Below are 27,221 nucleotides of genomic sequence, written 5' to 3'. Positions count from 1 at the left end.
ATGCTGTTGCCCAGAGTTTCCAAATAGTCCCTTGCAAGTTCCTCCCCCTCCGCTCCTTGACGGGTTGCGGCATTGCCACGGAAGGATGGGTGTAAGTGTTCTGACAAAAACTTGTCAGGCGCCGTGGTTGAGCGAATGGGCACCTTTCTAGCTGTGCTCGCTGTCAAAGTAGTAGAACCGTGTTCCCAAGCTAGCGTCGACATCGCTGTGTTTACACCGGCAGACGTTGTGCAAACAACTTCCGGCGGAAATGAAATGCATTTGTGTAGAGTTATGGCGCCACCCGGGATACAGCGCGTAAACTTGTCTACAGAGAGAACACACAGCTAGAACAATGATATATTTCACTGGATGTATAAATGTGAAGCATCCGGTTGGCGTTTCCACTCACTACCAAATATGGTGATGAGATGAAGCCCAGTGGGAGAAGATGGAGCCAGATGGATTTTGGCCGACATTCTGCTCATTTTCTCATTGATGAAACATTTGATCTCCATACAGTTTTCTGTTTCCAAAACTATATAGAATCTGTAACAAACAGATTGGACTGTGTTTTGTTGACTTTACCCTTTGCCAAAGTAAACACCACACATTCACAAAACTATACACCGGAATAGAATATTGTAAAACTTAAATTAATAGCCTGGGCATTTATGTGCTGAAATGTGTGCCATTGGCCAGCTATTAAAAGGGACAGGCGGCTATTTGAGACTCAGCGTTTAATTGAAGTTTTACAGTAATAATGCACATTATGATTGCAGCGTACTGTATGGATGCATGTTGAATCCCATTATTATTATTTTTTGTGTGTCCGTGTTTTGTCTCATGCTCCCCGAAACTCGTCAAAAGTGTGTATGTCTCGGCAGCAGGATACCAGGTGTCCATTGAAGCGTTGTTCATTCTCCCCCCTGTCATAAAAGGTACGGGCCCAACACATCAGACAGAGACGGGGCTATATTTAGATCCTGCTCCCCTGCCTCCCCTTTCTTTTTCCTCATGGCCTAATGTGACATGTCTACATGCTGCTCACTAGAACAGAGGACATAACTGGGCCATATCCATGTCTCCATTTCAATATATTCAGATGATAACATCGCCTTCCCTATCAAATCACATCAAACCACCATCCATCAAAACTCAGAGAGGTAAAAAACTATTACTAGTTGAAGAACTAAAAAAACTAAAAAACTGAACCAAAACAATCCCCTCCACTCAACAAGCACACATAGGCAAATTGTCTTTAAGACAACAGTGAAAGCAAGAGAGCGATGGAGTGAGGGAGACGGAGAGAGGTAAACAGACAAGTGTCTGGAACACAGCAAAGAGAGGCGGATGGAGAGAAAGAAACAGACGTCTTTTCCCTTGAAGCCCCTCTCAAATGTAATGATGATGTTGAGCCTTTGAGCCTCCTTCTCCCTCTTTCTCTCCTTCTCGGTCTACCTCTCTCTCTCTCTCTCCTTCTCCCTCTCCCTCTCCTTCTCGGTCTACCTCTCTCTCTCTCTCTCTCTCTCTCTTTTCGCTCTCTCTCCCTCCCTCCCTCCCTCCCGCCCTCTCTCGCTCTCTCTCCCTCCCTCCCGCCCTCTCTCCTGCTCTCTCTCTCTCTCTCTCTCTCTCTCTCCCCTCTCTCCCTCTCTCTCTCTCTCTCTCTCTCTCTCTCTCTCTCTCTCTCTCTCTCTCTCTCGCCTTCTCCCCCCTCTCTCCCTCTCTCCCTCTCTCTCTCTCTCTCTCTCTCTCTCTCTCTCTCTCTCTCTCTCTCTCTCTCTCTCTCTCTCTCTCTCTCTCTCTCTCTCTCTCCATCCCCCCCTCTACCAATCTATGCAGGGCTTATATACAAATAAAAAAAACAACCACACATCACTCTCTCTCCCCCCTCTCTCTCTCTCTCTCTCTCTCTCTCGCCTTCTCCCCCCTCTCTCTCTCTCTCTCTCTCTCTCTCTTTCTCTCACCCACCATTTCCCTTGGGAGGGCTTGTCAGTCACTACTAACACGGAGGATCACTATCCTGCCATGAGTGTGAGTCTGATCCTTCAGAAGGAGTGCCCAGACTCCAACTATCCTTCCTGTCCCTTAGTGACCTAATGTGTGATAAACTGCAGAGGGAGAGAGAGAGAGAAAGGAAGAGAGAGGAGGAGAACTGTCCCAGATGATATTCAGCATTATGGACAGTTCTGGTGACCTCATTAACATGCCTGTCTTATCAGACCTATTGTGAATGTTTGCATGTGTGCGTGAGTGATGGCTGGGTTGGTGGTATTGTCAGAAGCTTGCGCTAGCTATGAAAATCTGTCACAAGAGCTTAGGTCCAAAGGAAGTGCACTATGTCGGGAAAAGGTGCCATTTGGGATGCAACCCATGTCGGTGGTTACCTTGAGTCCACCACACTCTGCGGCAGAACCCCGGTCCACTCCGGTGATGTAGATCCCCAAGGCATACTCTGCCCCCCCCCGGATCATCAGACCTAGTGAACGGCCATCATCCAATACCAGGTTCACCTGATAGAGAATTGGGGGTGGTGGTGAAGGGAGGGGGAGAGAGGGAAGGAAGGAGAGAGAGATTTGAGAGAGAAAAAATCCAGCATTGTCTAAGATTCTGAATGCTGTGTCTTTTTTACAACAAATTGAGCAGCTATTGTGGTTATTGTAAGTGAGTTATTGTTGGCTAAGAAGAGTGAAGCAGACTCATTTGTCGAGACAATATCACATAATGATTCATGTGAAAGCCCTGAACAGCTGACATCTGGAAACGCCCAACACCAAGTTACACTCTTAAATGCTAAACTAAGTCATTTCAGAGGCCAGTGATAATGTGAATGCACTCAGAGTCTATCTGAGTGGGTACCTGTGTGTGTTCAGTGACCTGTCACCCTAACAACCAACCAACTGTAGGATCAAACCATGCTCCATGACTCCAACTGTTCTAGAGAGCTGGTATATGTGTATATGTGTGTGCGTGCATGTCTACATACGTATGTAAACAGGCTCACCTTCTTCTCATCTCCCTCCTGCAGTATCTGCATGGTGCTGCGCCGTTGGCTGTCGGTGCGTCTCAGGGTGGCACTGCGGTGTTCTGGGAGGTCAGGGGGAGGGGACACACTGCGACCCTGAGGGTCCACCCAAGTGTACACATGGTTAGTGACATAACCCCCCGGGATACGCCCCACCGACCGCACCGACAGGGACAGCTTCTTACTGCCCTTCAACACCTAGAGAGAGGAGAGGAGGGGTGGAGGGGAGAGGAGATGAGAGGGTGGATGAGAGGAGAGGAGAGGGGGGAGGAGGGGAAAGGGGGTGGAGAAGAGAGGAGGGGAAAGAGATGAGAAGGGGGTAGAGGTGAGTCAATATTTCACAAGTCATCCAAATCATCTATTCATACATGAGCAAGCACTTCAAAGCACTGAGTACATATAGATCCTTCTGGCAATCAATCATACATTAACACATGCAAGCATGCACCTGTACACACACACACACATTTGATATGCTGAGAAAAAACACCTTGGGTTTTGCCTCATTGATTTCTGATAGTCTGCTGTAACTGCAATCATGTTTGTGCAGTGGGTTGCGGTGAATGCATCCGTGTGTGAAAAAATCATACTATTCCTTTGTAGTACTGTCAAACAGTCAGATTCTAAAAAAGCCTGTCTTCCAGACTGTTCTCCTGTGCTGTATGTATCAAGCATCTCAGAGTAGGAGTGCTGATCTAGGATCAGGTCCCCCCTGTCCATGTAGTCTTATTCATTGTGATCTAAAAGGCTAAAAGGCATTCCTACTCTGAGACGCTTTATGAATACGGCCCCTACTTTACAGAGAATCAATTGGGAGTTGGAGTACAAGGAGTGCTACTTAGCTCCTAATGCACTGTGAGTTATGCAGATAGGCTTCTGTTCTCCTCTGAAAAACAACATCAAAAGAGTCGACTTAGTTGATCCCGTGCTTCCCCCTGAGTTGCTGGTAAAGAAACACTGCCGCTGTCTCACTCTCCAACCAAGGAGCATGAATTGAGACGCAAACTGAAGTATTGAGGAAATTCAACAAATCTTGTAGGACAGTGGGAGTTGATAAAAATGCTTCTTTATACCCTTTAACTGGAACAGAATATGGAAAAATATGACCTTGGCATCCCGTAATTCGAACCATCAACTTATATATTTTAAATTTGTTCACAGACTGTATTTAACACCAAGGAAATGTTTTACGATGAAATTGGCTCCAACTCCCAACTGTTCACTGTGTACCATAAATCAGGTAGGCACATTCCTTCATATGATGTGGTAGTGCCCTGCAGTTTAATGCTTCTTGGACAAAATTACAAAATTAATTTAGAAGTGGATGAATGTAAATATTCAATGCTTTGCATCTACTATGTTACTTAACAATGATAGCACCTTGAATCTCTCAATCAATCAGAGACGATTACTGCTGGCAGGCAGCACTGCCGCAAAAAAAGATGTTGCCTCTTAGATGGCAATCACCTCACTCTCTCCCAATTCTCCAGTGGATACAGTTACTATTAGAAGTTATAACGTTAGAATTATCGACAGCAAGAATGAATGGTGCTAGTCAAGGAACAAATGAGGCCTCGACAAATATACTAGACTCTGTAAAGAATAATCTCAGCTAAAGTCCAACACATACAAATAATATAAACAACCTATAAAGCCCAAAACATACAAACAATATAGGCCCATGTGGAAGGGGGGGTATGGGGAGGTTTTTCTCTGGTCGCTGAGAGGCGGGACAGGAGGGTGCATGTAAAAGCAATGTTTAGGAGGGTGGGGGGCAGATAGAGATACGGGGGGGACTGACAACCAACTTGTGTTGCTAGGCGCGGTGGGAAGGGGTGGAAAATATGGTTTTCGGGTGGAATAGGCCCCGCCCTTTTTGTTTCTTTTTCTTTAAATACCAATTTTATTATGACAAAATCCTGTGTGATCGATATGATCATTTTCTGTATGTATTTCTTACTTTTGTTTTTCTTTGAGTGGCAGCCCACGGGTACATGTTATATGAACTGAATATATTAATTTAAATGAATGTTGTACCTGTAACCCACCCCAACAAAAAAATGACAAAACAAATAAAAACTTGGACACCCCAACATTTTTTATTTATTTATTGTTAAAACCAACACGTTTCAGCCATAGCCTTTTTCAGGGTTTGGCACCTGGCTCAGGGCATTTTTTAGTCATTTAGCAGACGCTTGTCACGGTCGTCTGACGAATGAGTAGACCAAAGCGCAGCGCGTTGAGTGAACATGACTTTATTAAGATAAAGTACACTAACCAAAACAATAAACACTGACGAAACGTGAAGTCCAACAGTACACGACTGAACACGGAACAAAAACCCACAAACACACAGTGAAACCACAACAGTTTAAATATGGCTCCCAATCAGAGATAACGAGCCGACAGCTGTCACTCGTTACCTCCGATTGGGAGTCACATGAATAATCAAGAGCCACCACATAGAAATGAACAACTAGAAACCAACATAGAAATACACCCAAAAGAAAATGAACAACCCTGGCTCAATAATCAAAGTCCATGGAACCAGAGTGTCACAGTACCCCCCCCTAAAGGTGCGAACTCCGGGCGCACCAACCTACAGTCTAGGGGAGGGTCTGGGTGGGCGTCTGTCCATGGTGGCGGCTCTGGCACTGGTCGTGGTCCCCACCCCACCATAGTCACTACCCGCTTACGTAGCCTCCTCCAAATGACCACCCCCCAACTAAACCCCACAGGATTAAGGGACAGCACTGGACTAAGAGGCATCACCGGACTCAGGGGCAGCACCGGACTAAGGGGCAGCACCGGGCTGAATGGCGGATCCTGGCTGGCTGGCTCTGGCGGATCCTGGCTGGACGGCTCTGGCGGATCCTTGCTGGACGGCTCTGGCGGATCCTGGCTGGACGGCTCTGGCGGATCCTGGCTGGACGGCTCATGGCTGGCTGACGGATCTGGCTGCTCATGGCTGGCTGACGGATCTGGCTGCTCATGGCTGGCTGACGGACCTGGCTGCTCATGGCTGGCTGACGGATCTGGCTGCTCATGGCTGGCTGACGGATCTGGCTGATCCTGTCTGGCGGAAGGCTCTGGCTGATCCTGTCTGGCGGAAGGCTCTGGCTGATCCTGTCTGGCGGAAGGCTCTGGCTGATCCTGTCTGGCGGAAGGCTCTGGCTGATCCTGTCTGGCACGAAGGCTCTGGCTGATCCTGTCTGGCGAAAGGCTCTACGCGGCTCCTGTCTGGCGGAAGGCTCTAGCGGCTCCCGGTCTGGCGGACGGCTCTGAAGGCTCATGGCAGACGGGCGGCTTTGCAGGTTCAGTACAGACGGGCGGCTTTAGCGCCGTTGGGCAGACGGGCAGTTCAAGCGCCCGTTGGGCAGACGGGCAGTTCAGCGCCCGTTGGGCAGACGGGCAGTCCAGGCGCCGTTGGGCAGACGGGCAGTTCAGGCGCCGTTGGGCAGACGGGCAGTTCAGGCGCCCCGTTGGGCAGACGGGGCAGTTCAGGCGCCGTTGGGCAGACGGGCAGTTCAGGCGCCGTTGGGCAGACGGCAGACTCTGGCCGTCTGAGGCGCACCTTAGGCCTGGCGCGTAGTGCCGGAACTGGAGGTACCGGGCTGAGGACACGCATCTCAGGGCTAGTGCGGGGAGAAGGAACAGGCCGGACCGGGCTGGCGACGCCGCACCGTAGACTTGGTGCGGGTGGCAGGAACAGGCCGGACCGGGCTGGCGACAGCGCACCGTCAGTTTGGTGCGAGTGGCAGGAACAGGCCAGGTCGGGCTGGCGACGCGCACCGTGAGACTTGGTGCGGGTGGCAGGAACAGGCCGGGTCGGGCTGGCGACGCGCACCGTAGACTTGGTGCGGGTGGCAGGAACAGGCCGGACCGGGCTGGCGACGCGCACCGTATCCCTGGTGCGAGTGGCCGAACAGGCCGGGTCGGGCTGGCGACGCGCACCGTATCCCTGGTGCGAGTGGCCGAACAGGCCGGGCCGGGCTGTCGACGCACACCGTATCCTTGGTGCGTGGAGCAGGAACAGGCCGGGCAGGGCTGTCGACGCACACCGTATCCTTGGTGCGTGGAGCAGGAACAGGCCGGGCTGGGCTGGCGACGCACACCGTAGGTTCTGTGCGTGGAGCAGGAACAGGCCGGGCTGGGCTGGCGACGCACACCGTGGGCTTGGTGCGTGGAGCAGGAACAGGCCGGGCAGGGCTGTCGACGCACGCACCGTATCCCCTGGTGCGTGGAGCAGGAACAGGCCGGGCAGGGCTGTCGACGCACACCGTATCCTTGGTGCGTGGAGCAGGAACAGGCCGGGCTGGGCTGGCGACGCACACTGTAGGTTCTGTGCGTGGAGCAGGAACAGGCCGGGCTGGGCTGGCGACGCACACCGTGGGCCTGATGCGTGGAGTAGGAACAGGCCGGTCCGTACTGGGAACACACACCACTGGCTTTAACTGGGGATCAGGAACGGGCCGGACCGGACTGGTAACACACATCAGTCTCTCACGCCGTGCCGCAACAACTTCCCTTCCTCTACTCGCCAATGGCTCCCGTAATCCGATAGCCTTCTCTCCACGTCTCCCTGTAGCAGCCTCCTGCTGCCCAGCCGCCAACCATGTGCCCCCAAAAACTTTTTGGGGTTGCCTCTCGTCCTTATGGCCCTGCTGACGCTCGTTGCTCCTCTCTCGCCAGGGCCTTGATCTTCCCCCAAGGTCCCTTGCCCCCGAGCATGTCCTCCCAGGACCACGATTTGCCCACCTGGGCCATCGCCAGCCTCTCGATCTCCTTACCAGGCGCTTCCTGCCATGTCCAGCTGTCTTGCTCCTGGACACGCTGCTTGGTCCTTCTATGGTGGGTTTTTCTGTCACGGTCGTCTGACGAATGAGTAGACCAAAGCGCAGCGCGTTGAGTGAACATGACTTTATTAAGATAAAGTACACTAACCAAAACAATAAACACTGACGAAACGTGAAGTCCAACAGTACACGACTGAACACGGAACAAAAACCCACAAACACACAGTGAAACCACAACAGTTTAAATATGGCTCCCAATCAGAGATAACGAGCCGACAGCTGTCACTCGTTACCTCCGATTGGGAGTCACATGAATAATCAAGAACCACCACATAGAAATGAACAACTAGAAACCAACATAGAAATACACCCAAAAGAAAATGAACAACCCTGGCTCAATAATCAAAGTCCATGGAACCAGAGTGTCACAACGCTCTTATCCAGAGCGACTTACAGTTAGTGAATGCATACGTTTTTTTGTGTGTTTTTTTCATACTGGCCCCCCGCCCCCGTGGGAAACGAACCCACATCCCTACCGGCCAAACCCTCCCCTACCTTGGACGACGCTGGACCAATTGTGTGCCGCCCATGGATCTCCCGGTTGCGGCTGGCTGCGACAGAGCACTAGTTACACTAGTTAGAGTTGCAGTTCACAGTTGCATGGTCCTCTGTAGCTCAGCTGGTAGAGCATGGCACTTGTAACGCCAGGGTAGTGGGTTTGATCCCCGGGACCACCCCTACACAAAAATGTATGCACACATGACTGTAAGTCGCTTTGGATAAAAGCGTCTGCTAAATGGCATATTATATTATGAAAGTGCCATTACAAACACTTCTAAACTGATCAATCTCACCTAATAATCTCGGGACCCAAATCTTGTGTTAGCTAGCTGGCTACCTCCATTCTGTCACCAGAGATTACACCTGAAAAGCCTATTGTGGCACTAACACCATCAGTATCCTAAAGGAGGAGGAGATGCAGATAAAGGAACAGACTTCATATTGTAGTGGTTCTGAGAGTAAGGGAGTAGATATGCATCTTTGCCAAGCAGCCTCTGAGTCTGTACTGCTGTGATTTATGTGATCCAACAGGCTCTCTCTCTCTGGTGCGTGCCGCCGGGCCCAGAAATGTTCCTTTGCATTTAGGGGAAAGAGAATAGGAAGCCGGAAAATGAACTGTGTTTAGATTCAATGGAAACTGAAAGGGCAGAGAGAGTTTGGTAGAGTAGCAATTAGGAAGGGGGATGTGAGGAGCGGTGAATGGGTGAAGAAGGGAAGGGAGAAGAAGGGAAGGGAGAGAGCGGAAAGAGGGAAGAGGAGAATGTATGAAAATGTATGCACTCACTAACTATAAGTCGCTCTGGATAAGAGCGTCTGCTAAATGACTAAGAATATAAAAATGTAAAAATGAGAAGAGGGGGGTAACAACAGTAATTTAGAGCAGTGCTGCTCTACAGTGGCAGCAGCAGTGGTCCTAATGTGGTGTGTCCCAGCAGGAAAGTACGGACTGGGACGGTGCCTGATGGAGTGCATCGGTAAGGCCCACAGCTGCGACACATAATGGGTGGTAATGGGAAATAAAGGGAAATAATACGAAATGGTAAAGCCAGGTAATATACAGCGGCAATCAGGAAAGACCGTAAAAAACAACAGTTCCCAAATGAAAATCCAGACAGCCCCATATATGCTACAGGACCAGTACTATATGTGTGTGTGTGTGCGTTCATGTATATCATAGCTGCTGTACACCTATTCATGCCTGCCTGCGTGCATGTTTGTATGTGTGTGTGTGTGTGTGTCTCAGATAAAAGGGGTTGTGGTAGGGACAGTTGAGGACCCACATTGAGCCTCTAGAAGGACCCTTGGATTTATGCCACCCAGAGAAAAGGGTCTGCCCTTGTATCCCGGTAAAACTGATTTTTAGGAGGCTACGGGGATGTCTTGGCTCGTATAGCGGAAACACTCACAGCTAATTGTTCCCGGTAATTGGCGGTGCTCGGCAGTTTCGTTTAACCGGCATGCACACATGAATGCACACACATTGACACATGCACACACACACAACAAAATGCCACTCCCTGTGTATTTACCGCTGTGTCCGAAGGGACCTATAAAACATCTGAGAGATTAACGGGAATGGGGGGAAACAGCTCAGTGCTCCGTGAGATAGAGAGGAATGTGTGTGTGCGTGTGGTAACGTTAGCTTCGACAGGGGAACAGAAACACAGATGTACTAAACAGAGCATGTGTAAACAGAGAACCGGGTTCATTCATTTACATTAGCTTAACAAAAGAGGCCCGATTAGAGGATCATAAGGAGTAATTGGGTCTTTGCTGGCAGTGGCGTGTGTTTAGAATGCAGTCAATCCTCCTCAGCTTTGAGCCAGGACAGACTGACATGCATGTTACTGACACTTTCCCTCCGTGTACATCTAAGTGCGATACGTGCTGCTTTGTTCTAGACCAACTGTCCTTCTTTGCCGCACATGACCACACAGCTGGGCAGTAGTCCAGGTGTGACAAAACTAGGGCCTGTAGGCTGTCAGCTCAACTGAGATGTCAAGAAGGCAGAGCAACGCCCTATCATGGACAGACCTCTTCCCATTTTAGCAACCATTGAGTCTATATGTTTTGACCATGAAAGCTGGCTATCTAGGGTTACACCCAGCAGTTTAGTCTCCTCAACTTGCTCAATAGCGACATTATTCAATAATAGATCTAAATGAGGTTTAGCGTTGAGTGAGTGATTTGTCCCAAATATTATTCTTTTGGTTTGAGATATTTAGCACCAGCCTATTGCTAGTTAGCCATTTTAAAACTGACTGGAGCTATATGTTAAGTGTCTCAGTTATTTATTTTACTGTTGCAGCCGACGTGTATACGGTTGAGTCGTCAGCGTACATAGACACACAGGCTTTTATTCAAGGTCAGTGGAAGGTCATTTGTAAAAACAGAAAACAATAATGTCCCTAGCCGGCTGCCCTGCGGTACACCACACTCAACTGAAGTTGCATGAGAGAGTTAACGAAAACCCTCTGTGTTCTATTAGATAGGTAACTCTCAATCCATAATAAGGCAGAGGATGCAAATCCATAACACCTACGTTTTTTCAGCAGTAGGTTATGATCAATGACATCAAAAGCTGCAGTGAAGTCTAACAAAACAGCTCCCACAATCTTCTTACTATCAATTTCTTTCAGCCAATCATCAGTCATTTGTGTCAGTGCCGAGCATGGTGGAGGTGCCCTTCCCTATAAGCATGCTGAAAGTCTGTTGTTAATTTATTTTCTGTAAAATAACTTTGTATTTGATAAACATTTTTTCCCAAAGTTTGCTAAGCACTTGTAACAGGCTGGCTGGTCGGCTGTTTGAACCATTAAAGGGTGCTCTGCTATTCTTGGGTAGTGGAATGACCTTTGCCTCCCTCCATGTCTGAGGGCACACAGCGTCTTCTACGCTTAAATTGAAGATGTGGCAAACAGGAGTCACAATGTACTCCGCTACCAACCTCAGCAATTTACCATCCAGGTTGTCGGTATCATACCTAAGTTTGCTAATCTTGTCAACAAAAAAGTTATTTAAGTGGTTGGCAATATCAAAGGGTTTTGTTATGAACAAGCCATCTGTGGGCGGCAGGTAGCTTAGTGGGTAAGAGCGTTGTGCCAGTAACCGAAAGGTCGCTGGTTCTAATCCCCAAGCTGACTAGGTGAAAAATCTGTCTATGTGCCCTTAAGCAAGGCACTTAACCCTAATTGCTCCTGTAAGTCGCTCTGGATAAGAGCCTCTGCTAAATGACAAAAATGTAAATGTCTCAATGAAAGATGGAGCCGAGTTTGCTTTCTTGCCTAGAATTTCATTTAAAGTACTCTAGAGCTTTTTACTATCAGTCTTTATATCATTTATCTTTGTTCCATAGTATAGTTTCTTCTTCTTTTTCTTTAGTTTAGTTCCGTGATTTCTCAATTTACTGTATGTTTGCCAGTCTGCTGTGTTGTCGGACTTATTTGCTATTCCCTTTGCCTCATCCCTCTCAGCCATACAGTTTTTCAATTAATAATCTATCAATGGGGATTCGGCAGTTCTAACAGTCAGTTTCTCGATGGGTGCATGCCTATCAGTAACTGAAAGAAGCAGACCAACAAATATATTTCACATCTTCGACATAGGAATAATTGCAAAACCTCTTATCTGAACGTTTATACACAATTTTAGGTGCAGTCTTTGGAACTTTGGTTTTAACAGCTGTAGTGGAGCACTACCAAACCCAGACCGTCAGTCTCTTAAGCAGTTTGCTATGTTGATGGACATAATCCTGGAACCCCTGCGATTAGGGTGAATCCCATCTCTTTTAAATAATGTTGGTTGCTCCCACAGCAAGTCAAAATTGTCACAAAAGGAGACGTTGCTGTCTTTGCAGAGTTTCTTCACGAACTCGTTAAGGGCAGCGCAGCAGCTGTAACGTTCCGAACCCCTTCTATAGCATGGTAGGGGGCCAGAGATAACTGTTCTCTTCCCTGTTCTCTTCCCTTTGAATTAGTTTCAGTGCAGGTCGGCAGGCAGTCCAGTTGATGTGCCGTCTACATGGATCAATGAAGCGCTGGCATGATGACCAAAGCTACAGTATGTGTACCCATGTTAGCAAATTTGGTTAAAAAAAATATAGTTTAAAACTCGCATACAATATATAAACCTATTACAACCGGAGCAGGCCAACTATGCTGGGTGTGCAGGCTTCTGTTCCAGCCCAGCACTAACACACCTGATTTAAATGTATCAAACCTAATTAGTTGATAATCAAGTGTGCTATTGCTGGGCTGGAAAATAAGTCTGCTCACCCAGTAGAGTCAGAGATCAGTGGAGCGAGGTTGGCCACCTCTGATATACTTTTTTTTGTTCACCTGAAATTATGCTTTAGTAATAATAGCCTACTTGTTACTAAGATGTCTAACCTTTACATATGAGTTAGCTTACTTGTACACTTTGAAATGATATGAAATAGTGTTGATTCTTTCAAGTGAAGTGTTTAAACTTATTTGAATTGTTAACTTAAAACTGTTATTCTCTCTCTCCCGCTCTATCGTTCTTTTTCCATCCCCTCTCTCTCGCCATCCCTCTCTTTCTGAGTAAATATCTACAATGCAAGTAGCTTCCAGCCTCCTCAGCTCCCATCACTCTCTCAGCTAATCCATCCATACCTACATCCATCTCTGTCTCTCTCTTATCTCAACTTTCTTCCCATTCCAGTGTTTCTCTTGTTCTACAATTGATGTAGGCCTACAACGCATTTGGCACACATCGGTTGTGATGTGTGCCAAATGTGTGCCAAACTGATAGTTTTTCTGCAGAAAGATTATTACACATAATGGTTGTGTCAACATTTTTGCACAGACAAGCTCTTCGTTGTAACAAAAAACTATCAGTTGTATCACAACCGTTGTGTCAAATGCATTGTACATCAGTTGTACAACCTGAGTGTGTACTGGGCCTCAGTCATTCAGACTCATTATAGCAACAATTCCATTTGATTAACCGTTTGATAGCCAGGGGATGAGTCTGAATTACATGGACCCATACGTGAGAGATGTACGGGGGCCTGGGATAGATTGATCTGGCCCCTGAGTGGCAGGACAGAGGGGCCCCGTTGGGCCATCCACAAATCCTTCCCTCATTAATCAACCTCTCCTCCCATACCTCTACTCCTCCCTCACTCCATCTCTCCTCTATCGAGCGTCTCATCTCTCAGCTGCAGTTATTTATAATGCATCCTCGTGGTCAGATATATTTACTCAGAAAGAGAGGGATGGAGAGAGAGAGGGGATAGAAAAAGAGGGATAGAGGGGGAGAAAGAGAGAGAGAGCGAGAGAGGGAAATTTCTCTGTCTGGATCTACAGATTCCTTCACTATTGGCCCTTTTGTACTCTATCTTAACATGAGCACAACAGCTGATAGCAAGATCCCACATCTGAAGCTGCATTCATTGATAAACCCCTTCAAATCAATGAGTAATAAACAGACATGGTAACTGACAATAAACAACCTCCTCTAATGTGTTCAACAGACCTAAATGGCCGATATCAGGACTACTGGGGAGCAGCTAGCTTAATGAGCCGGGCTACATCAGTGGTTATGAGACTCCAAGGCTGCTTAAGTGGCGTTTTAAAGGCCAATGAGACAGAATGTAGTGAATGTAGGGCTGCGTCCCACATATCACCCTATTCAGTGCACTACTTTTGGCCAGGGCCAGATAGGGCTCCGGTCAAAAGTAGTGCACTATATAGTGAATAGGCTGCGATTTGGGAGGCAGCCCTGAAGTGCTTACGTATCCCCTTCCCTGCTGCATCAAATCTACCACAGCAATCTGTTTTGACATGGATCCCAAAAACTATTAATTAAACACTAGCCAAATGGATGAGCTCCTTTTCTTAGAAATGTGAGTGCAGATTTGGGGCCTCAGGTGGGCCTGGTGCCTGGCGGTCTCTTCTATCATCAGCAACAGCAGATCAATTACAGTCTATATGCTCACAGACACAATAATGTACCGCCACACTTTAACGCACACCATGCTCTCCCCCTCCCCCCGCCGGCATCAGAAAGGTGTTTCAAATATAAAATGCAAAGCTTTCGGAGTAATTATCAGCGCTTTGCTCCAAACGCGGGAAAGTAAGAACAATTTGATTCATACAGTCCTTGCAAAAGTACTCATCCCCCTTGGCGTTTTTTCCTATTTTGTTGCATTACAACCTGTAATTTAAATCGATTTTTATTTAGATTTCATGTAATGGACATAAACAAAATAGTCCAAATTGGAGAAGTGAAATGAAAAAAATAACTTGTTTAAAAAAATTCTAAAAAATGAATAATGGAAAAGTGGTGCGTGCATATGTATTCACCCCCTTTGCTATGAAGCCCCTAAATAAGATCTGGTATTGACTTTGGGGGGGTGAATATTTATGCATGCTCAAGTTTTCTGTTTTTTTGTCTTATTTCTTGTTTGTTTCACAAAAAAAAATATTTTGCATCTTCAAAGTGGTAGGCATGTTGTGTCAATCAAATGATACAAACCCCCCCAAAGTCCATTTTAATTCCAGGTTGTAAGGCAACAAAATAGGAAAAATGCCAAGAGGGGTGAATACTTTCGCAAGCCACTGTACTGCCTTTGGTTCCACCCTATAACCGTCTCATTCCAGGAAATGCAGAGCGTTGAGCTGCTTATGAGGTGAAATGTTGATGAGGGCCAGTCTATTCTCTCATTAGACATACAGTACATACTTATCCTGGACACTATCAGGTATTTCTAATTTCTCCACCCTCATTGCAAGAATTGGTATTTCTGGAAAAGACTAAGAATATTATATGATCCATTGCTGGTGTTTAGCTTAGCATGTATGAATGGTACAGTATATGGTATATTAATGGTATATGAATGGTATAATACATGGCATTCTCATACAGTGCTAAATGCTGATGTGTGGATATCTTAGAATAGACAGTTGAAAACGCTGTTCAGAAAGTAAAGTGCTTCCATCAGGTAAAGTCAGTGTAATGTTGATATTGTGTAGCTGCCTGCCTGCCTGCCATACACAGACAGAACACAGGAAACACACCCTCTGCTTGTTTAGCAACCTGCTAACCATCAACCATCTATTCAGGCCGACCACAGCCTGTAGGGCTACTCCGGATCCAACCGCACTGAAAGATAACAATACAACACACACACACACACACATTCATAAACACACAGTCACACACACACACACACACATCCACTTTTCCCAAGATCACTTTGAGCTGAACTGTAATATTGTCTTAACAATCACATGATACACATAAACCAATAGGACGACAGATCATTTCCAATATGGCCTAATCCAAGCCTATGAACAATTAAATAACCAAATACCTATTACAATATCTCTATATTTACACAAGCTGGTAAAGCAGTACTGAATCTGTACGATATTGGAAATGTCATATGGGTGTCATTGCATTCAGATCATGTTGCACGAGGGAGGGAGGGAGGGGAGGAGGTTGGATAGGGAGGGAAGGAAAGATATTAAGTGATAATGATTACTTATTCTCTGTAAACAGGACAGTGCTATCAGTGTAAAATCTATGTGACAAGCTGTGTTTTACACAAATGCTCTTTCTATTGATCGGAAAATACTTTTCACCATTTACCTGTTGATCTACTGTACCTACATACAGGAGAACTGCATTAGCTTGAGGATATGAGGATGTAAGAGCTTCCTTAGTTTCCTTCATGTCAGTCCTTACTAATAGCCTATATACTAATAGCAGATGGTTTTATCCAAAGCCACTTACAGGAGTGTGTGCATACATTTTCACATGGGTGGCCCCAGTGGGAATCGAACACAACTGAAAGCACCATGCTCTACCAACTGAGCCACACAAAACCACACAATGTCTTACATTTATGAGTTGCAACATCACTCGTTCATCCTTTATGTTACACATTTATTTTTCAAAGTGGATTCCAATTCATTGTTTTGTACCAAGTCCAATAAAATTATTTCACTGAGGCCCACATACACTTGATATTTACCAGGACAGATAGACAGATAGGTACACCAAAGGCCACATCATATGTGAATCCACACGGTTGACTGACGGGATATTGAAAGCCTCAGCCTCATCCCCAGACTCATCCATCTTTTCCCACATGTCTCCTCTCCTCCCTCCATCCCCCCCTCACGCCGGACTCCCAGGGAATGGAGAGTGCTTTTGTGATTAAAGAGTGAGCGTTCAGTGTTCAGTCCAACCCACATCCCTGCAGGGAGAAGAGAAGAGGAGGCAGGTGAATGTTGGCTTGACATGGAGGTAATGAACAACAGACAACATTCCACAGAAAACCATGGAAAAACGACAAACAAGTCACGTCGAGGCCTTAGATGATACACTCTCCGCTGAGCAAACTATTACACAGGGGAAAGGGCTGAGGCTACGAATACAGCTCTGAGGCTTCCATATAGAATACAGTGAGAAGTGAACTGTGCTATAGGGAACTCTTAAAACGCATACACTTTATGGGCTCTGTATCGCCCCTCCACCCTGCCAGTTAAAAGCCATTTAAGGCTTTTATTTCCTGGCCGTTTATGAATATATTGGAGATATGGATGGAGTTTTCATGGGCTTGCTGGCCCAGCAGTCAGAATTCTGCAGTCAGCAATGGAATAAATCACAGCTTCTCAGAACAGAACTGAAGTTACTGTAGTACTGGAGGAGAAGGATAGGAAGGGAATGAATTATCCCTTAACTCATCCTCCCTCAAACTAGACAGGCCGGTCTGTGATGAGACACTCTTTGGCCTGACCTCTGACCTATAGCCTGAAGATGATTGGTTTTGATGGTTTGCTGCTGTATGTTAGTGTTTCCATTTGGCCCAATAGGCTGGTGTTGCATCAGTGTCCTGTGGGCTGCCACAGTGCTGCTGCCGCACTGAGATGATGCATTGTCTTATGAGCGGCGCTTCGCTGCCACAAGCAACTGTTTTTCATAGTTTCAGTACTCAGTTATGCAGAAAATGTACTCCCAAGAGCCAGGCTGTGTCCACTTCCAAAGGGGGAAGTATCAACACACACATACATTCACTCACATTGCTTCAAATACACACACTTTTAGCCAAACAAACACGTATGTGAATGAACACACATACACACACACATGGGCCATAGGCTACACATGTTCCCACACCACCAAACACACAATCTGACATACATCTGACAGTACATCTAAACTCACATCAGCAGTGAACCTGAACTGAGCAGCTTTTTTATTACATACAACAACCTTATGACATCGTTTGTACCTCTTCATTTAACAGTGTATCAATTCCAATAATCTCAATCACCACTTCACTGGCACAGCATTCAGGAAGGGTTGTGTCAAGATCTGATTCCTGTGCCAGACACTGTGTCTTAGTGACAAGGGTGTGACAGAGGTGGACAGACAGTACCCTGATGCTGTCACCAGACACTCCTCCACCCACCAGGTCAGAACCAGGAACAGGGGAGACAGGCCCATCTGGGGCTGCCAGTGCCAGCAGTCCTCTGGCCAGGAAGGAATGAGGAGAATACAGAAACATCTTATATGCTAAATAGAGGCACAGAAGAAGAGATATTACCCTAAAACCAAATTGGTTCGTTGTTACGTACTACGAACACCTGGGACCATGTATCAAGCATCTCAGAGTGCTGATCTAGGATCATGTTCCCCTGTCCACAAAATGTTATTCATTGTGATTGAAAAGACAAAACTGATCCTAAATCAGCACTCCTACTCTGAGATGCTTGATACATACAGCCCCTGTAGTTGGTATACACTCTACACCATACATCCCTGTAGTTGGTATACACTCTACACCGTACATCCCTGTAGTTGGTATACACTCTACACCGTACATCCCTGTAGTTGGTATACACTCTACACCATACATCCCTGTAGTTGGTATACACTCTACACCGTACATCCCTGTAGTTGGTATACACTCTACACCATACATCCCTGTAGTTGGTATACACTCTAGATAGTCTAGTTGAACTAGCTCAGCTTCAAGCCTTATGTACAGAAATCATTTTGTCCACATGCTGGTTTTTGGTTCAAATCTCACTTAGAGGGAACGCTAATAAACAACGATTTCACTTAGGAGTGGAGCACACTCAGAAAACATTTGGTACATTGATTCTGTCAGCAGCTAGACCATAATGACCATGAAGAGTCCAAGTCCTTCATTATTCTCAAGAAGCCAATACGCTAATAGCTTTCATTAAAGCTCATTAATAGGTCTGTTGAATCAAACCATGTGGTAGACGTTGGGATTGCCACAAGCTATTTCTTCCAATGCACTAAAGACATACGTCAAATGTTTATATAATCTATAATTGAAATACAATTGATTGTGTATGTGATAGTTATTCATGATAATGTGCTTGCATGACTGAGTGTGCAAAATAATGTGTTCAATTATTATACATTACTGTGCACTGCCTCCAGACTGCCTCATATAATGACACATTGCAGAATCCAAACATCCCCTGTCTACACCAACTCATTCCACTAGGAAACAGACTAGCTGTGTCCCAAATTGCACCCTATTCCCTACATAGAGCACTAATTTTGGTCAAAAAGTACTGCACTATATAGTGAATAGATTGTCATCTGGGACGTAGCCAATGCGTACTTCTATACAAAGACCATTCATTAAACAGGCCTCACTGTCACTGGTGGCCTTTGTAAAGGAGATGAGGCCCAGTGTACCTGTAGTAGCAGCCTGGTGACGAGACCCAAACAGACATGAGAGCATGTCACCCTGTGTGTCACAGTATCGCCATGTCACACCCAACCAAATCACAGATACTGTCTGCAACATCAGCGCAACTCAATTACACTGCAGGTAATCTGCTAAAGTTAAGTCTGAACACGCACACATATACACACACACACATAAAGAAACACATACCTGGACATGTACTCATACACAAAAACAACCCCAAAGCCAATACACACACAAAGAACACACTACAATCCACTTTCCTCTAAAGCTTAATCAGTAGCATTTTAACAGGTAATCTCTTAAAGTTGTGTTTAACACACACACCCACCCACACACACATGCATGCACAAACGCAGACACACACATACAAACAGAAAGTGGACTTTCTTGTCATCTTAGCCCCACTATTACACCTCTCCTTCCCCTGGCAGGCAGACAGGCAGTACTGGCTGTGTTCTGTATTGAAGCCTCTGGCCCTGAGACTAGCATCATACTGTATGAAAAAGTATGAAAATGTATGCACTCACTAACTGTAAGTCGCTCTGAATAAGAGCGTCTGCTGAAATGTAAAAAATACTGGTCTTCATGATAGGTATAATAGCTACAGGGGCACTGCTCTTATCTGCTGAGCCATCACACACACACATACACACACACACACATCATGCTTGTCACATGCACACCGGAAGCTCGTCTGCACACATGCACGCACGCACACAGTCTCACACACAGTTTTCCTGTATGTCTGGAGCCGATTTTAATTACACAGCATATACACATCCACATGGACAAAACAGCAGCAAACAAACAAACAAAGAAATGCACTAACCTTTCCTACACTGCCAAAACTTTTCTATTCTAAATTGAATTTCACAGAGCTATATTTGTTATTGCTTCAAATACACTGCTGTTGCTGTCGCACTAGGCCAGTATTACAAAACAATACAGGAGAGAAATCTCAAATAGGAGATGGTATTTCTCCTCATGTGAATCCTGCCACAGACAGACTGCATCTCAACAGCCAGAACACAAACTAACATGAAAACCCAGATGACACCCAGATGAAGCAGGCTGCTCCATTTGATCACAGTCTATCAGCAGAGTTGCTGCAGTATTTCTCATTCCCTTCTCTCTCTGCAATGTTAAATCGAAACAAATTACATTTCCTCTTTCATGCAGCTATAGGCTTTCTCTCTCTCTGGTCCCAGAGTGCAGTGATTAGCTGGTCTGTTCCATTCTGTTGCACTGGGCTGTGGTAAAACTGTAGCCAGGTCAGTCTGTATATGGGCCTGCTGTTACTGTACATGGCAGGTCATAGGTCACTGTGACCGAATGGAGTGGGGCTGCTAGCTACCAGACATGGATTGGGAGAGGAAGAGTCATGCAGTTGGAGAGAGAGGAGTGAGCGAAAAAGAGGGAGCGCAAGAGACACTAACGGACGGACAGACGAACGAACTGACAGACAGAAAGGTTTATGGTGTGTGTGATGGGAGGTCTGGAAGACGAGGCCCGGCGTCTGCAGCATTTGAAGGAGCGTTGATTTGTGTTAAACTGCCTCTCTAGGGTGATGAGGAAGCAGAGGAAAGACACACACACAGCTGGTCCTCCATATCAGAGGACTATATCAGAGGACTCCATCCTCCATATCAGAGGACTACTAAATGTTCAACCCCTGGGATCGACAAGGATTTTTCATCCCTTTCAACCTTTTTGTCTCTTTTCTATTGGTGCGTTTCAAAAGAAAGATATGCTCAGGTTATTCTCTCTGATGACTTCTCACATACTTTTGCACTTTTACTTTCCATTTAGCCATTTAGCAGAATTTTTTTCCAAAGAGACACAATTCTTCATATGGGTGGCCCCAGCGGGAATCGAACCCCTGACCTGCAAGCGCCATGTTCTACCAACTCAGCTACACATTATTATTTATTTTTCTCGTGTGTTTTTTGTTCTACTTAACATTTTGTATTAATTTTTTTATAGTACTACTGGTATTGATTACTGCATTGTTAGGAAAGTGCTGTACTAGTGCACGTGACAATATAAACTTGAAAATTGAGATCACCTGACAGTCACAGAGCCACTTTATCCACAGCCACTATAGAGGAACTCTGCTCACTTCCGGCTGAACCTCAACATCACTAGAAGACTACTTCGTTGCTATAACTACAAAGTACAAATGCGGAGACCACTGGCCCTTTCAGTAAGTAAATCAATATCAGTTTAGAGGCCATTTCTCTCTCCCCCTTTCTCTCCCTCTCTCTCTCTGTTCTTTTGCTGACACAAGGACCCAGGGAGAGTTGAGGCGGTGCCATTACTCATGACCTCCCATTCAGCTGAATGGAGGCAAATGGAGGCAGGTCATGGAGGCACGCCGCAGAGTGTTTTATAGAGAGGGAAAGGAAACGCTATGGTTATGTTCCAAATGGCAGCCTATTCTCTATATAGTGCACTACTTTTGACCAGGGCCCATTGGGAATAGGGTGCCATTTGGGACTCAGCATGCAAAGTGTGGAAAAAATAAGTGCTGGACATCATCATGCTACAGACAATGCTCCACATGATGTTTGATTGACTATATCAAATCAAATCAAATTGTATTTGTCACATGCGCCAAATACAACAGGTGACCTTACAGTGAAATGCTTACTTACAACAATGCAGTTTTAAGAAAAATAAGTGTTAAGTAAAAAATAGATAACAAAAAAATATAAATAACAAATAATTAAAGAGCAGCAGTAAAATAACAGTAGCGAGGCTATATACAGGGGGCATATGACAGTGAGGCCTCTGTGTGTGTGTGCCTGCTACCAGTGATCAGCAATGAATGATGTGTTTACCATGCTCCAGTGACTGGTGCCTGTAGAGGAACCAATAAAAAGCCTTGTTGGTTGTGAGCTCTACAGGGGCTACAGGGGCTACAGGGACTACAGGGGCTACAGGGACTACAGGGACTACAGGGGCTACAGGGACTACAGGGGCTACAGGGGCTACAGGGACTACAGGGGCTACAGGGACTACAGGGGCTACAGGGACTACAGTGGCTACAGGGACTACAGGGACTACAGGGGCTACAGGGACTACAGTGGCTACAGGGACTACAGGGGCTACAGGGGCTACAGGGGCTACAGGGACTACAATGACTACAGGGACTACAGGGGCTACAGGGACTACAGGGGCTACAGGGACTACAGGGGCTACAGGGGCTACAGGGGCTACAGGGGCTACAGGGCCTACAGGGGCTACAGGGGCTACAGGGGCTACATGGGCTACAGGGGCTACAGGGGCTACAGGGCCTACAGTGGCTACAGGGACTACAGGGGCTACAGGGGCTACAGGGGCTACAGGGACTACAGGGGCTACATGGACTACAGGGGCTACAGGGACTACAGTGGCTACAGGGGCTACAGGGGCTACAGGGACTACAATGACTACAGGGACTACAGGGGCTACAGGGACTACAGGGGCTACAGGGGCTACAGGGACTACAGGGGCTACAGGGACTACAGGGGCTACAGGGGCTACAGGGGCTACAGGGACTACAGGGGCTACAGGGACTACAGGGGCTACAGGGACTACAGGGACTACAGGGGCTACAGGGACTACAGGGGCTACAGGGGCTACAGGGACTACAGGGACTACAGGGGCTCAGTGTTGGGTTATTTAGAGAGCATGGTTGAGAGGGGGAGGGAGGCCTCAGAGGAGTGAGGATGTTATAGCCCCTATCGCCCCTCCTTATCCATTACCTAAATGCCTACTACACTTTTTGTAAAAATATCGTCGACTACACATATTACTCAAATGTACTTGCTAGGTCTCGACCGCTGCCTCCGGAGCATAGACATTAACCTTTTACTGCAGTGGGCTAAAACAGGGTCACACAGAGTGTTTCTTAGTATTCTTAAACAAATCTACTTTGAAACAAAAGTATACACCTCACAAACATGGTTATGGGCTTAAAAAAAAGAAGACACCTGTACCATATCAGATATAGAGTTGAAATGTATTCAATTTTGAGTTTGCATCCCAATATTACACTTTTACATCACAGAAGAATGAAAATTATCAAAACCGTTTGACATAGAAACACCGCATTTTCGGCGTATATTTTTTAAATGTTTATTCATTCTGAAATTATTAAAAATATTAAGAAACATTCCACCCATGAGGCCACTAGCTCATTTGACTGCAGGAAAGGGCTACAACCAGTAGATAGTGATAGCGCTGACATCATCCACGTATGGAAAACTCCCGACGACGCATGAAGACGGAAGTATTTAAATTTAAAGGGCACCATATTGCTGAATGGGACTGAATGACTCCAAAAAAATCACTAAGGATCATGGTGAAAGTGGCCGTAACTAGAAAAGGATCATGGTTGATGTAGCCGTCTTCATCCTGCCTGAGAGAGTCATCCCAACGCTGCTAGATGACGTCGGTGTCAATACCGGAAGCCTTGGACATAAACAGTCGAGATCCCACCTTCTATGTCGAGAACGTGGAAACCTTTGGTTGTGTTTATCCTGTGTTTCATACGTGTTTATTACATGGTATGAGGTATGAGTTACATTGTTCAACAGATGTTACCTGCGTTACCATTAATAAAAACATCTAGCTACATCCTATATTGTCTCTCTGTCACGAGTTACAAAGCCAGAACCCAGAAGCAGACCAGGACAAGGTAAGTTGAAACGAAGGTGAGTGTTTATTTACAAATTCAAGAGTGATGCTGAATAATCCAGGGAACAGAGCGGGCGGCGTTGATTAGTTGTTGGGGGGGCAGTGGTTGATCCAATCATGGCTCGGCAGCCGCCGACCACCAGGCAGAGGTTGGATGAAGGTTCCGGACGAGTGACTGCAGATGGAACAAAACGGAGGTAAGTAAACAACAAACCAACAAGGTGCAAAACAACAAAACTAACGCTAGAAGCTCTAAGACTGATACTCTGGTAAACCTACTGTTCATGGCTAACGATCCGGCAGGGAATGGATGTTAGGCCAGAGCCTAAGAATGGTGATGATCAGGACCAGGTGTGCAGATTGCTGATGGGATGCAGGTGCGGAAATCAAGAGAGCTCCCCGAGCGTTCCAGAACCCTCGGGAAACTGGAGATCCCGAGCAGAAAAAACTAGTCCACAGACAGGACCCGACTCAGACTGCCGGGATCGTTACAGTACCCCCCTCCGACGAACGCCACCGGGCGGACTCCCGGAGCGCCAGGATGGAGGCGGTAGAAGTCACGGATGAGGTCAGCATCTAGGATCTGTCGCCGCGGAATCCAACTCCTCTCTTCAGGACCATACCCCTCCCAGTCCACGAGATACTGGAAACCCCGGCCCCGCCGTCTGGAATCCATGATGCGTCGCACCGTGTAGGCAGGACCACCTCCGATCATCCGAGGAGGAGGAGGAGGAGGCGGAGGAGGCAACAGAGGACTGAGGAAAACAGGCTTGAGGCAGGAGACATGAAAGGTGGGATGGACTCTGAGCGTCCTCGGGAGTTTGAGTCGAACTGCCACCGGGTTGATCACCTTCTCCACCACAAACGGACCAATGAACTTCGGTAACAACTTCCTAGACTCAGTCCGTAAAGGAAGATCCCGTGTGGCCAACCAGACCCCTATCTCCGATGGTGTAGGTGGGAGCGGGGATCCGGCGACGATTCGCCTGGAGCTGATACCGGTCCGAAACTCTAAGGAGTGCCTTTCTGGCCCGATGCCAGGTCCGGTGGCAACGCACGAATATGGGCCTGAACAGAAGGCACTGAGAGCTCCTTCTCCTGAGAAGGGAACAAGGGAGGTTGGTAGCCATACAGGCACTGGAAGGGAGACATCCCAGTGGCAGATGTAGGGGAGAGTATTGTGGGCATACTCAACCCAAGGCAACTGAGAGACCCAGGAGGTGGGGTTGGAAGAGGCCAGGCAGCGTAGCGTGGATTCCATCTTCTGGTTGGCTCTCTCCGCCTGACCATTAGATTGGGGGTGAAAACCAGATGTGAGACTGACTGTAGCTCCAATGGCCAAACAGAAGGACTTCCAGACAGCAGAGGTAAACTGAGGACCACGGTCGGAAACGATATCACTGGGCAACCCGTGGACCCTGAAAACCTCCTAACCAGGATCTCGGACGTCTCCGAGGCAGAGGGAAGCTTGGCAATTGGCACAAAGTGGGCGAACTTGCTGAATCTGTCCACGATAGTCAGAACGACCGTGTTCCCCTCAGAAGCGGGCAACCCAGTGACAAAGTCCAGGGCCAGATGCGACCATGGTCGCGGGAATAGGAAGGGGGTGAAGTAGTCCAGAGCTGGGCCGATTGGTACCCTTATTCTGCGCACACACTGGACAGGCAGCAACACAACCCCGAGTATCCTCGGCCATGGCAGGCCACCAAAAGCGTCTGCGAAGAAACGCCATCGTCCGAGCCACGCCAGGGTGACAAGCCATCTTGCTGGCGTGGGACCATTTGAGGACCGCAGGACGAACCGACTCAGGCACAAACAACCGACCGGGTGGACCGTTACCGGGACCGGGCTGCGTCCGAAGAGCCGCCATCACCTCCTCCTCAATCTTCCACCTAACAGCTCCCACGACGCAGTTCCGGGGAGAATAGTCTCGGTCTTGGACCCACCCTCCTCCGTCTTGGAGAACATCCGAGACAAGGCGTCCGCCTTGCCGTTCTTAGATCCAGGTCGGAACGTCAGGGAAAAATTGAATCGTCCGAAAAACAACGACCACCTGGCCTGACGGGAGTTGAGACGTCTAGCCGATTGCACGTAAGCAAGATTCTTGTGGTCAGTCCAGACAATAAACGGTTGCTCCGCCCCCTCCAACCAGTGGCGCCACTCCTCCAAGGCAAGTTTCACCGCGAGAAGCTCCCGGTTACCCACATCGTAATTCCTCTCCGCAGGCGAAAGGCGACGAGTAGTAGGCGCAGGGATGGAGTTTACTGTCCGTGGAGCATCGCTGCGACAGGATGGCGCCAACTCCCACATCAGACACGCCCACTTCAACGACGAACTGACGGGCCGTGTCCGGTTGAGAGAGAATCGGTGCGTTGGTGAATCGCCTCTTCAAATCCAGAAACGCTCGATCCGCCTCCGGATTCCACTTGAAGCTCCTGATACTGGAAGTCAAGGCAGTTAACGGAGCGGCCACACGGCTGTAATCCCGGATGAATCTGCGGTAGAAATTCGCAAACCCCAAAAATCTCTGGAGCTGCAATCTCGTACCGGGCTGGGCCCATTCCAGAACCGCTCTAACCTTCTCCTGGTCCATCCTAATCTCTCCCCTGGAGATGATGTACCCGAGAAAGGATGTCGTGTGGGCGTGAAACTCGCACTTCTCGGCCTTCACGAACAGGCGATTCTCCAACAATCGCTGCAGAACCTGCCGGACATGCTGGACGTGGTCGGGAAGGTTCCTTCGAGAAGATCAGAATGTCATCCAGGTAAACAAACACAAAGAGACCGATCATATCTCTCAGGACGTCGGGTTCACCATACTCTGGAATACCGCTGGAGCATTGGTCAGTCCAAACGGCATCACCTGATACTCGAAGTGACCCATCGGTGTATTGAAACCCGTCAACCACTCGTCTCCCTCTCTGATCCGGACCATGTGATACGCGTTGCGTAGGTCTAGCTTGGTGAACACCGTAGCACCCTGTAAGGAGTCGAAGGCAGAACTCATCAAGGGCAGGGGATACTTGTTCTTGACCGTGATGTCATTCAACCCCCGATAATCAATACACGGTCGAAGAGAGCCATCCTTCTTACCCACAAAGAAGAATCCTGCCCCCAGGGGTGATGACGAGGGACGAACGAGACCAGCAGCTAGGGACTCCTTGATGTAGGTCTCCAAAGCCTCACGTTCAGGGCGGGAGATACTGTATAACCTTCCCTTGGGGTAGACAGCTCCAGGGAACAGGTTGATGGCACAATCATATGGTCGGGTGGGGAGGGAGTGACAGAGCCTTCTGCTTACTGAACACTTCCCCCAAATCGTGATATGTCTCGGGAACCAGGGACAAATCTGGGGGTTTAGCCTCAATCACCTGACTGGGAACCGAATGGGGACAGGCAGTCTTGAGACAGTTAGCATGACAATCAAGGCTCCAACTCGTTACCTTGCCCG

The 27,221-nt window shown here is 47.4% G+C and overlaps 1 protein-coding gene across 1 annotated transcript in view; it reads right to left on the bottom strand.

The window, feature by feature from the left end:
• Positions 1 to 27,221, bottom strand: part of LOC121583496 (whirlin-like) — a 161,896-nt gene that overhangs the window by 95,723 nt on the left and 38,952 nt on the right. Inside the window, exons 2-3 of the mRNA XM_041899641.2 lie at positions 2,984 to 3,202; positions 2,367 to 2,492 (exon numbers count right to left, since the gene is read on the bottom strand). Coding sequence (XP_041755575.2) covers positions 2,367 to 2,492; positions 2,984 to 3,202 — 345 coding nt within the window. The remainder of the gene's footprint in view (positions 1 to 2,366; positions 2,493 to 2,983; positions 3,203 to 27,221) is intronic.

Source organism: Coregonus clupeaformis, unplaced genomic scaffold, assembly GCF_020615455.1.
Source record: "Coregonus clupeaformis isolate EN_2021a unplaced genomic scaffold, ASM2061545v1 scaf0094, whole genome shotgun sequence".
Classification (NCBI taxonomy): domain Eukaryota; kingdom Metazoa; phylum Chordata; class Actinopteri; order Salmoniformes; family Salmonidae; genus Coregonus; species Coregonus clupeaformis.
The sequence above is the reverse complement of the archived record's forward strand: the minus strand, read 5'-3'. Positions and strand labels throughout refer to the sequence as shown.